The 12,827-nt window shown below is 41.9% G+C and overlaps 1 protein-coding gene across 1 annotated transcript in view; it reads right to left on the reverse strand.

Moving 5' to 3' along the window:
- LOC134076153 (NACHT, LRR and PYD domains-containing protein 12-like) overlaps window positions 1–11,621 on the reverse strand; it is a 48,313-nt gene extending 36,692 nt beyond the window's left edge. Inside the window, exons 1-9 of the mRNA XM_062531158.1 lie at window positions 11,506–11,621; window positions 9,922–10,041; window positions 9,352–9,471; window positions 8,995–9,114; window positions 8,628–8,850; window positions 6,188–8,028; window positions 3,716–3,886; window positions 1,521–1,691; window positions 1,116–1,286 (exon numbers count right to left, since the gene is read on the reverse strand). Of these exons, the coding sequence (XP_062387142.1) occupies window positions 1,116–1,286; window positions 1,521–1,691; window positions 3,716–3,886; window positions 6,188–8,028; window positions 8,628–8,850; window positions 8,995–9,114; window positions 9,352–9,471; window positions 9,922–10,041; window positions 11,506–11,621 (3,053 nt within the window). The remainder of the gene's footprint in view (window positions 1–1,115; window positions 1,287–1,520; window positions 1,692–3,715; window positions 3,887–6,187; window positions 8,029–8,627; window positions 8,851–8,994; window positions 9,115–9,351; window positions 9,472–9,921; window positions 10,042–11,505) is intronic.
- Window positions 11,622–12,827: the final 1,206 nt, after the last annotated feature.

The raw sequence follows: 12,827 nt of genomic DNA on the forward strand, positions 1-12,827 counted from the left end.
CAGGCCAATCCAAACTTTTTTCATCTGTTGTTCTTCATCGGTGGGACCCACTACCAGTTCCTACTACAGTAGGGACATCCCTCTCCATCTTCAAAAAAGCTTCTGAAGACCCAGCTCTTCAGAGAACATCTTCTCTCATAGCACTAACTACAACTAGTCTTGCGGATCTGTGACTCGCTGAGGTGTCCACGACCATGGCAACCTTGACAGGGACAAGAAAGAGGCAGCTGTACTCCCCCTCCGGACAACTGCACTCATTGGTGCACTTAGTCCAACTGCACTCTACCTTTTTAAATTTCACTATTTTTCAGACTTTTCTACTTTTTTTCAACTCTAACTGTATTCTATCCTTTTAAATGTTCCTAGAATTGTTGTTAGAATTGCTTTAAAAAGCTTAAATGTTTACCATGTAGATAGATAGATTTATTGACTTTATTGATCCCCAAGGGGAAATTCAAGACGCGTTGGTTAAAAAAGTGTCAGCCAAATGTAATGTAATGTAATATAGTGGGAGCTAATGATGAATGAATACAATTTTATGTATCTACACAAGCAAGTTGATGTTGCTGGTTCTCGATTTAGTGTACGTACTGAAGTGCTTCAACTTTGCGGTGAGGATCCTCTAGTGTAGCAGATAACAGCTTTTCTGTCGAATCTCCAGGGTAATTGTTGCTCACATCCAGCTCTTTCACACATGAGGGGTTTAACATCAGAGCCAGAGCAAGACAAACATAACCTTCGTCTGAGATACCACAGTTACTGAGCCTGAGAGAGACAGATAGACAAACAAGCACACACAGACAGAGAGGGAGAGAAGGAAAAGATCAGTCATTCTAAAGTGATACAGTAACTCCTCAGGACTCAGGATTGTGTCTATTACTGACTGCACTGTATTAAATTACAACCTAACAATTAGCATTACATCAAATGATATGTCTTTACTGAGACGTAGTGTCATGTGTAACTAACATATAGGGGTGCACAGAACACCCAACTCTTCCGAGGGTACTTCCTCTCTTAGCACCACTAACAGCTGAACATGCTTTATCTAGCTCTTACCACCACCCTCCCTCCTATCATGACTAGACCTATCATATCCAAAACCCCACACCAACCTTAATGTCTGCAGTTTGCAGTGGGGACTAGACAGTCCCTTAGAGAGAAGCTGAACTCCAGAATTCCTCAGGTCATTGTGACTCAGGTCCAGCTCTATCAGGGAGTTTGGTGACTGTAGAACAGTAGGCACAATTCCACAGGACTTCTTTGAGAGTTTACAGTCAGGAAGTCTGCATATCAACATGAGAAACGATAAAACATTCCACCACTAATCAGTAAATAGTGCACTGCTAAATGTACATAATCAAGAGAGATTATTACCCTGTAATGACAGTACAAAAATAATGCACATATATATTATACCCCCCCCCCCCACACACACACACACACACACACACACACACAGTCAACAGTCAAATTAACAAACAAGAAAAATATTAGTGCATGCATGGTCTTAAATTAACCTTAATGTCTGCAGTTTGCAGTGGGGATTAGACAGTCCCTTAGAGAGAAGCTGTACTCCAGAATCTCCCAGGTCATTGTGACTCAGGTTCAGCTCTATCAGGGAGTTTGGTGACTGTAGAGCTAAAGCCACAAATCCACAGGACTTCTCTGAGAGTTGACATTCAGCAAGTCTGCATATCAATATGAGAAAAGATAAAACATCGCACCTCCAACAGTAAACAGTGCACCACTGAATCAACATGATCAAGATAGATTATTACCCTACAATGACAGTAAAAAAAAACATTCACATATAGATTATACACACATACACACACATTCATGTAGTCAAATGAAACAAACAAGTAAAACAAATATCAGTAAATGCATGGCCTTACACCAACCTTAATATCTGCAGTTTACAGTGGGGACTAGACAGTCCCTTAGAGAGAAGATGAACTGCAGAATCTCCCAGGTCATTGTGACTCAGGTCCAGCTCTATCAAGGAGTTTGGTGACTGTAGAATAGTATGAACAATTCCACAGGACTTCTCTGTGAGTTTACAGTCAGCAAATCTGCAACAGCATTTGACAGAATTATGTCAAACCTCAATATATTACACAAGGTTATTATAAATCAAATTGACTAAATGCAGTAAAATGCTGAAAAAAAATAACACACACAAAACACACTGTAGTTCCTTCACTATCTAACTGGTGCTGATTTGTATTACCGGTATGTTGCATTCAGATTGCTGACATATACAGTTTGTTTCCTCTGGGCAAGTAAGACTATTCTTTGATTCATGCACAAATTGCCATTTTCTTGTTAAAAGAATAGTTTGGAATTTTGGACATAGGACCTCATTTTCAACTTAGCCGGTGTAAGTCGGTGCAGACAATTTTCATCGTATTTTATCCTGTCCTTAATGCAGCATCCGCCTTTGCTAAGCTGGTACTGAGCTAACACAATTCAACGGTAACATCCAAAACAGTCTTTCCCACTCCACTAGCCTGATTGCCATCGACTTTCAAGGCTCTGCGAGACTTTAGTCTGACCAAGAGCCTGTGCTAAACGGTTTCTCCAAGCGCTTGGTTGACCCGCCTCCTTTAAGTGCCTCGATTTGCTACTGGTCGATGTCAGAAAGGCCTTACACCAACCTTAATATCTGCAGTTTACAGTGGGGACAAGATAGTCCCTTAGAGAGAAGCTGAACTCCAGAATCTTCCAGGTCATTCTGACTCAGATCCAGCTCTATCAGAGAGTTTGGTGACTGTAGAACAGCAGCCACAATTCCACAGAACGTCTCTGGGAGTTTGCATTCAACAAGTCTGTATATTAACATGAGAAAATATTATGGAGATGGACAAATGAAAGTAATATTGTTTCACAGTGACCCAATAAATCAACATAACCAAGATATACACACACACACACAAACACACCTGAGAGACTTTATATTTGCCTTACTGACTGGTATTGACCTATGGGCCAATAATATGACATACGATGACAGTGGCTGATATTTATTTGTTGTGTTATCAAAAGATTTTTTTGCGCACACTGTCTTGTACGCACATCTATACAAATTCGATAGATGCTGGATACGGGCACAAATGTAGACAAAAGATAGAAACGTTGTAACCTGTCATTACAGTGGGAGCATACGAGACAGTCTGAGGATATCTTTGCTTGTGCGCGTTTCCAGCACCTATCGAATTTGTATACTGTAGATGTGCATAAATTCCTACACTACACCATCTCTTATGTTATATCAAATCTTCACTAGCTAAATGTTGTATTATGCAAAGACATTTAGAGTTGATGCTGTGAAGGGCCGACTAATTGAGGTTCAGTTCTTGTGTTATGGTAAACGGTAAATGACATTTAGGGCTTTTCACTCCTCTGAGCTCTCAAAGAGCTTTTCAATGGCTTGCCTCACATTCACCCTTTCACACAAACACACACAGACACACACACACACACAGTCTTACACATACTATGGCAAAGACTGCCATGCAAGTCACCATCCTGCTCATTGGAACACTTGAGTAGGACAAGACCAGAAACCGTCTGGTTACTATAACAACTTCTTTACCTCCTGAGCCACTGCTGCCCAATTCATTATAAATAATTAATATTTTTGTCACCCTTCCCGGAAGTGTCTAACTAACCACATAATCAAGAAAACAAACAGTTTGGTCAGTACACCAACCTTAATGTGTGTAGTTTGCAGTGGGGACTAGACAGTCCCTTAGAGAGAAGCTGAACGCGACAATCTCTCAGGTCATTGTGACTCAGGTCCAGTTCTATCAGGGAGTTTGGTGACTGTAGAACAGTAGCCACAATTCCACAGGACTTCTCTGAGAGTTGACATTCAGCAAGTCTGCAAAACAACACAAAACCAGAACAGATAAAATATTGCCAAAAATGGATGAAGAGATATTGTTAACATGAACTCAATGAATAAACATAGAGATTTGATTAAAGGTGCTCTAAGCGATGATACACATATTTTAGGCTAAAACCTTTTTTGTCACTCACAGCAAACATCAGCTCAACATCTGCTAGCTGCCTGTGCCTTGAATGTACTGTAAAACAAAAATGTCTGTGGACAGCCTAGGCTCAAAAAACGACAACAAAAAAAACCCTGGGCCATAAAACCAAACTGTTCCAGCAAATCACCGACAATTGCACAGGAGGGAGGGGGAGGCAGTAGTGAGCTAGCTCTCTGTTTTGTTTCAATGAAGTGACATTATCCAGCCCCGCTTAGCGCGACTTTAACACTATGCCCTAACACATACACCAGAAATACCTGACTCCAATTTTGTATAAGGTTATAGACATTTGACATCAATCTTACAGTGAAAATGGAATGTGTTCCCACTTCTTCAAATCAAGGCTATTTTACATCTTTAAATGTCCTATACCAGGACCCATATTAAGAAATAAATGTAAGGCTAAAAGTAGCTCCTAACTGGCGATTTTAGGAGAAACGCCCAAAATAATGGGCGTGTCACTCCTAACTTTAGGACTCCTATTTTTTTCCATTAAAAGTAATTCTAGAAGCATTTTAAGCTTTAAAGTAGCTCCTAAGTCTAGGACAGCTTAAAAGAATTCAAGAGGACTCCTAACTCACTAAGACCTATTCACAAACAATCCTAAACCGCTTTTAGTGGCATTTCACATCGCAATGTTTTGAAATGAACGTGCGGTTACAGGAGCTGTCAATTGCGAGGGAAGAATTGTGCATTGCAACTAAGGGATGCAATAACGCCACCGACAACCAAAACTACCATTGCATGTAAAATAAATGTAACATCTCATTGTAGGCCTAGATCAAATTAAATATTTTCTCCTATTTGCAAATGTACGTGTTTTAATACAGATTAATTTAAAACATGTTGCAAAGATACTACTTCACGCCGTAGTGTAATTCATTATCCTCCTAGGCTATTCGCGTTACTCTTTATTAATTCAGGCTATGCCTATTTATTCATCATATTCCATCCTACACAGTCCGACATAGCACACGCATTCTCACCAGCTAAGACCTGTCACCTGTCACTCGACTCGTCATCGTATAAGGAAGTTTTTTGCCATCATTCCCGCGTTATAATCATTAGCCAATCAAGGTTATCACTTTAATCAAGGTTTGTCCTTTCTCCTTACTAAAACTAGATCTGAGAGGCTTTGTGAATAACGTTTAAGAGAAAACTCCTAGCTAAAATCATTCAATGCTCTAAGTGGTAAGATAAAATGCTTTGTGAATACAGGCCCAGATCAGTAGAAGACAGCACTGACTTTAACATAGTGTGAAAAAGTGCCCTCATTTTCCCCTACAATAAACTCTTGAAAGCCTGCATTGGGCCACCCCTGCATCAAAATGCAACCAAACATGCACCCACTGCACCTTGTTTCATGATTATTGCTGTGTATGTGTGTGTTGTATGTGTAGCACACACAACCTATAGTGGTTCAGTCCAAGACCTAATTGGGTAATTGGCTGGCCTATTTAGCAGGGTTCTTCACATAAGGGAGAGACACAATTATGGGAGACAACAGGGAAGCCACATGGAAAAGCTGGAGGTCCAGGATTAAGGGAAGTCTTGAAGTTACTGTATTTGAAGTTTAACAAGTTAACCCTTGCTTGCTGTGAGGCAAGGGGAAAAGTTGGTCCAGAGTTATGCAAGGTCGCCTTGTTTGGACCTGTTGCCAAGTTTGTTGCCTAGTTTGTTGCCTGGAAGAAGTGTCGCCTAGATTGGATTGAGGATCCCTGTATCCTGCCTGGACTCCGATCGTGATTCCCTGATCTGCCTGTGTTTGAAATAAATAATATTTTTGTATTGAACTGCCATCTCCTGCCATCTCCTTCCCTCAACACCAACACATCCAGTGACGCACCTCCCACAACGTGGGGTGGCCGCCTCGGTCCCTCACACATAATATTAGATATAGTTCACACAGTCTCTCCATCAGAAACCAGCGGCTTAAGAAAGTAAAAGCCCTACCACATATCTATGCCAACCATTCACTTAAACCAGCGGATTCTAATTCCCACATCTCTTCGGCCAGGTAGAGCAGCTAGTTAGTGATATCACCTGTGTTAAGTGCACAGGTAGATCCAATACATGGTTGGACTTTTACTTTCTGAAGCAGGACTTTTTCATCTCTGTCAGAAACTCACCGTGCCTTTCTGCAGCACCTCACAGCTGGGATCAGTCTCCTGCGTCCCTCATCTGATGTGTTGTACTTCTTCAGGTCAATCTCATCCAGCACATCCTCAGACATCAGAAGCATGTGGGCCAGTGCTGAACAGTGGGCAGGAGACAGCTCATGTTTGATGTTCTTTGGTGATGACAAGTATTTCTGAATCTCTTTGTGCATGGAATCATCATTCATTTCAAACAAACAGTGGAAAAGATTGATGCATCGTTCAGGAGAGAGACCTTCTCTGTTGAGCTTCTTCATGTACTGACATATTTCCTTGATGCTATTTGAGCTGTTTGTGCGGTTCAGTAGACCTCGCAGAAGTCCGTGATTTCTCTCCAGAGAAATGCCCATGAGGAAGCGAAGGAAGAGATCCAGGTGTCCATTCTGGCTCTCCAAAGCCTTATCAACTGCTCTCTTAAGTAAAACATGCAAGTTGTCTTGAGTTTGTAATCCTAGTACTGATAGAAAAGAAGATACAAATGATGGATTTAGTACATCTCTTTGCTCATCACTGAGGAGGGATTTTACAGCCTCAAGGTTCTTCGCCAAATACGAGTGAAACACAAAGAGAGCTGCCAGAAACTCCTGGACACTAAGATGCACAAAGCAGTAGACCTTCCTCTGGTGAAACACAGATTCTTCCTTGAAGATCTCAGTGCACATGCCAGAGTACACTGAGGCCTCACTGACATCAATGCCACACTTTCTCAGGTCTTCCTCGTAAAACATGAGGTTGCCGTTCTCTAGATTCTTGAAAGCCAGTTCTGCCAGCTTCAGAAGTATTTTTTTCTGTGATCTCAAGAGTCTCTTTTTATCTTTTTCTTGTCTTTCTTGATATTTCTGATCCTTTCGAGTTGCCTGGATCAGCAAGAAGTGTATGAACATCTCAGTCAGAGTTGAGGGAATTTCTTGGGTGTTGTCCTGTTTCAGGATCTGACGAAGCACAGTGGCTGTGATCCAACAGAAGACTGGAATGTGGCACATAATATGGAGACTCCTGGATGTCTGAATGTGTGAGATGATTCTGCTGGCCTGACTCTCATCAGTGATTCTCTTCCTGAAGTACTGTTCCTTTTGTGGGTCATTGAATCCTCTCACTTCTGTTACCTGGTCGATGAACTGAGCAGAAATCTGACTGGCTGCTGCTGGTCGTGAGGTTATCCAAATGAGTGCAGAGGGAAGCAGAGTGCCTTGAATTAGGCCAGCCATTATGAGATTCACTGGTGATGTTTGTTTCACATCAGACAACTTACTGTTCCGTTTCAGATCCAGTGTCAACCGACTCTCATCCAAACCATCAAAGATGAACACGAGACGACAGTCTTTGTATCCTTCACCATCATTCAGCTCCTTCAACTCAGGGTGGAGGTCAAGCAGGAGCCTGTGAAGACTGTACTGATCATCCCTAACTAAATTCAGCTCACGGAAAGAAAGGGGGAACATAAAATCTACATCCTGATTGGCAATCCCATCTGTCCAATCAAGAATGAACTTTTGCACTGAGACTGTTTTTCCAATTCCAGCAACACCCTTGGTCATCACAGTTCTGATGTGCCTCTCCTGTCCAGGTAAGGGCTTGAAGATGTCATTGCAGTTGATTGATGTCTCTTCTGTGGTTTGAGGTCTGGATGCTAACTCTACCTGCCAAACCTCATGTTCCTTATTCACCCCTTCACTCTCTCCCTCTGTGATGTAGAGCTCTGTGTAGATCTGATTGAGGAGTATCTCAGCACCTGGTTTGATGATGCCTTCAGAGATGTTCTCAAATCTCCTCTTCAGACTGGCTTTGTGATTCTTTATAACTCTCCTCAGGTCCTCATCTACTTAAACAATTACAAGTCAATACATACAGTTAGGCCAGGTTGAACTATTTATTATGACCGCCGTGCAGCGAAATGGCGGTCAAATAGGTAAAGTCAGATTTATTTTTTTGCATGAGCAATTTTTCGTCAAGAATTCCCAGGACACTGAAAGACCGGGGTGCACAAAACCTGTTGGGCCTATAGAAGTTTAGGATTCATTATGACACCCTCTGAATGCATGCCAAGTTTTGTGGGTGAATGTTCAATTTAATATGAGAAATAAAAGTACACAACACACCAACAGGTATTCTCACTTGATACATCAACATGTTCTTTTCTATTTGTGTCTGTGCCAGAAAATATTCAAAAATACTAACTCTCTGTAGACAAAATAGGCCTGCAACCATTAAAAAAATGCAATTAATCTATTTATTAACATTAATTATCAGAAAAACATATACATATTTTATATTTTATAAACAATAAAAAGAACCAAATGCTCAATTTTTTTTAAAAAAGCCAAAATCTATACTCACCCAGTTCCCTCTTTCTGCCTGATGTATGTCCAGTGTGCAGGTGTCTCCTGCTGTTGATCAAGTCTGTGTGTTCAACCTGTGTGCTCATATCTGTGTGTTCATCCAGAGGAGGTTGGGTTCTGCATGTCTTTCCACACTGGGGACAGGCTTGGTCTCCTGGTAGTCCAGGCTGCTCCCAGTAGCTGCTGATGCACTGCCTGCAGAAACGGTGTCCACAGGTGGTGATGACTGGGTCTCTCAGGACCTGCTCACACACTCCACACCTGTGCTGATCCTGGGTCAGATCAGCACTGAGCTTACTGCATAGACATGGGATAAGATAATCAAATTCTCATCTGTGTGTGTGTGTGTGTGTGTGTGTGTGTGTGTGTGTGTGTGTGTGTGTGTGTGTGTGTGTGTGTGTGTAGAACTCCCTGCATGATCTCCTCTATGTATGAACTCACTTTATTCCTGCATTAGACTTTGGTGCTCCACTGCTGAAGTTCAGAGGCTCCATCACGGACCGATCACTCTTCATGGACACACCGCTGGGCACTGGAGATGGAGGTCTCTTTGCCTGTGGTCTGCCAACACAAAGAGACACAAGAAACCAAATGACTGAACCTTTGACTTTGTTTGGGGTTGCAGGAACGTGTCTGTGTATCATCCACACATCATCTACACATTGGGGTGGGTAATGAGGTTGTGTGTGTATGTGTGTGTGAGAGAGAGTGAGAGTGAGAGAGTGTGTGTGTGTGTGTGTGTGTGTGTGTGTGTGTGTGTAGAACTCCCTGCATGATCTCCTCTATGTCTAAACTCACTTTATTCCTGGATTAGACTTTGGTGCTCCACTGCTGAAGTTCAGAGGCTCCATCAAGGACCGATCACTCTTCATGGACACACCGCTGGGCACTGGAGATGGAGGTCTCTTTGCCTGTGGTCTGCAAACACAAAGAGACACTTACTTAAAGGACAATGTATTTTATTTTCAAATTTTCAAAGGGCCCATTTTATAGTACGTACATGTGTAAATGTAATTCCACTTGAACTCCCCTTCTCACAAACCTAGAGTGAAGGTGTTCTTAGCCAGGAGTGGGTTACAATCCTACTGTATGGTTTCGTTTAGGGTTGCAGGAACGTGTCCCAATAGTCCCTCCTGTGTAACTAGCTCATTCATCCATTCCCCTATTCTCCACCAGCTGGTGTGTGATGAACACCCTGGCACACAATAGCTGCCGTGCCTCATCCAGGTGGGCGCTACACATTGGGGTGCTTAGTGAGGCTGTGTGTGTCGTGTGTGTGTGTGTGTGTGTGTGTGTGTGTGTGTGTGTGTGTGTGTGTGTGTGTGTGTAAATCCCTGCATGATCTCCTTCCTCTATGTCTAAACTCACTTTATTCCTGCATTAGACTTTGGCGCTCCACTGCTGAAGTTCAGAGGCTCCATCACGGACCGATCACTCTTCATGGACACACCGCTGGGCACTGAAGATGGAGGTCTCTTTGCCTGTGGTCTGCAAACACAAAGAGACACAAGAAACCAAATGACTGAACCTTTGACTTTGTTTGGGGTTGCAGGAACGTGTCTGTGCATCATCCACACATCATCTACACATTGGGGTGGGTAATGAGGTTGTGTGTGTGTGTGTGTGTGTGTGTGTGTGTGTGTGTGTGTGTGTGTGTGTGTGTGTGAGAGAGAGAGAGAGAGAGAGAGAGAGAGAGAGAGAGAGAGAAATTGTAGAACTGAATATCGTTGAGTGGCAAAGTCAGAGCCCTGACTTAAATCCTATCCACGATATTCCGCAGCCAACAATGGGGGTCGCCATGACACCGAGACGGTTTTCTATTTCCGGCGAAGCTGCATTGTATCTGTTTTAACGTGACGGTTTACGGTGCTTAACATATCATAACGCATATAAAAGTCAACTTTTCTATTTTATATTGGTTATATGTGATGCAGTATATACTGTACATGCTGAGGGCAGAATTGTCAACATTTCGAACGAAATCTAAGTTGAGGTATAACCTAGTTTGCTATGGAGAACGCACATGTTAACAGAATGAACGGAAGTTGAAAACAGTATCGTAACCATCGCAACGATACATATTTCCGGGTTAAGGAAAGAGGTGGATAGAACATCTGTGGATTGACTTGAAGAGAGCAAAAGCAAAAGGAAGCTCTACAAAGTATTAAGTCAGGGGTATGATGACTTTTCCAACCCTGTTATTCTAGTTTTTTAATTAATGTTCAGAACTGTTTTTTTTTTATGTTGTAGCCTACAGCTACATTTGTAAATAAAACTGGAAAAATATTTCTTTTAAATGGGTTTTGATTTCAGACTGCAAGACAAAAAAAGTAACTATTTCAAAAGGGTATGATGACTTTCTATAGGCACTGTATATGCATATATCCTACTCTTACAGTTCATGTGTATATAAATGAGTGTCTGTATGTGTGAGTTTGCTTTCGTGTATAAGAGTTATTGTGTGTGTGTGTGTGTGTGTGTGTGTGTGTGTGTGGAGATGGAGGTCTCTTTGTCTGTGGTCTGCAAACACAAAGAGACACAAGGATGCAAATGACTGATATGTCCTCACTTAATGTCACAAACATAACCAGTATTTACTGTTTTATCTCCTCCTGTCAATCTTCTCTCATAACTCTGTGTGTATAACATGTTTTTGTGTGTGTGTATGTGTGCATGTTTTCAATGAAAAAAAGATGGAGTTTCTAGCATTTTGTTGGAGAAGAGCAGTGCTACAAAGACACACGACAAAACACAACTACAAAAGGTTCACAGCAGTGTAGTTAACTTACAGATTAATATAGTTTAGGAAGCTTACTGACAACACAGATAAGGCACCAAATAATAATAATAATGATTAAAAAAAAACAGACAAGGAGGCACCAATGCACCAGAGAGGAACAGACAGGGTGTGGGGGCAGGTATGATGTGTACTGCATCTGTGGATTAACTCACCCTCCATCAGAGTGTGTTGCTTTGCTGCCTTGTTGCACACAGCTGTGTGCTGCAGACTCTGGTCTGGGTGTTTTACTGGGACCTGCAGCCTCCTCTCTCTCCTGAGAGACACTCATCCTAGCAGCAGTGGGAGAGTCTCTCTGGGAATGGACATGAGACATATGCAGCTTTACGTCTTGTTTCATGTGTCACCGCATACTATAGATTATAGCCGTAGCTAAACATGAACCGCTATCTTTGTTTTTAGCAATCTGACAAGATCAACTGAGTGCTTCCTCATTTGCCTTGGTGCTACCTTGATTATTTTACTGAAAAACTTGTACAGTAGGAATCCTATGAATTGCCCAATATTACTGTCTGTTTACTAAATGTTGATGAACAGCCATAGACATATTTTGAATATAAATGTTAGGGTGTAGGCCTATAGGCTAAAGTCAGTTACTCAGTACGGATCAATGGCTTTGGCCACTCTAGCCCAGTTCACATGGCTTTAGGACAGTTGGTTAGGAAACGCCTGTAGGCCACATCAACATACACCTCTGAAGTTCACCTACAAAAAGGATTCAAAGCTGCCATCTTTGCCCATATAAGGAGATCCGGGAGTTAATTGAAGCTAACTGTCTATGGCAAGTTGCATTGTAAGTTAGCTCTGGGGTAGCAAAGATCAAAGTGTTCCGTCTTCACCTACCGAAGATCACAGTATCCACTAGACGGTAGTGGACAAAACTGTGTGGCGGAAAACGTCTGCATTTCGAATGTCGTCATCCCTCGCGAGAGTTTAACAGGTGCAATAATTGAAAATCCCCGTGTTATTTTCCCATAGGAAACAATCTCAAGATACCGGATCTCCTTATTTGGGCAAAGATGGTGGCTTTTTTGTAGGCGAACTTCAGAGGTCTAATTATACGACATTTATATATACGACTCCTTACAGAAATAATAAAAAAAAATGTTTCAGTGCTCGACAGCGCTCATTTTTTGCATGCATCAAGGAGTCCTGCACTGAAGAGTTTGAAAAGCCTGCCACTTATCAAGTTGTTATTGTCAATGATTACATGCACGCCATATTCTGTGCAAAGTCCATTCTGCTTGAGGTAATATTCTTAATAAGGTGTGGTTTGCATGCAATGCAAAGTCATTTCAGATCAACATCAAGTGTGTCAGTGCCTATAAAGTTTCACAAAACTTATTAACTTGTTTTTTTTCTGAGAAGTGGACAGGTCTGCTTCAAGTGTTTTGAGGTGTGTGTGGTGGCATGAGGAGATCAAACATTGTCAGAAAAACACTGGGTGGGTTAGATACGAGTGGGACTAATGTTGGTC

Source organism: Sardina pilchardus, chromosome 1 (genome assembly GCF_963854185.1).
Source record: "Sardina pilchardus chromosome 1, fSarPil1.1, whole genome shotgun sequence".
NCBI lineage: Eukaryota > Metazoa > Chordata > Actinopteri > Clupeiformes > Clupeidae > Sardina > Sardina pilchardus.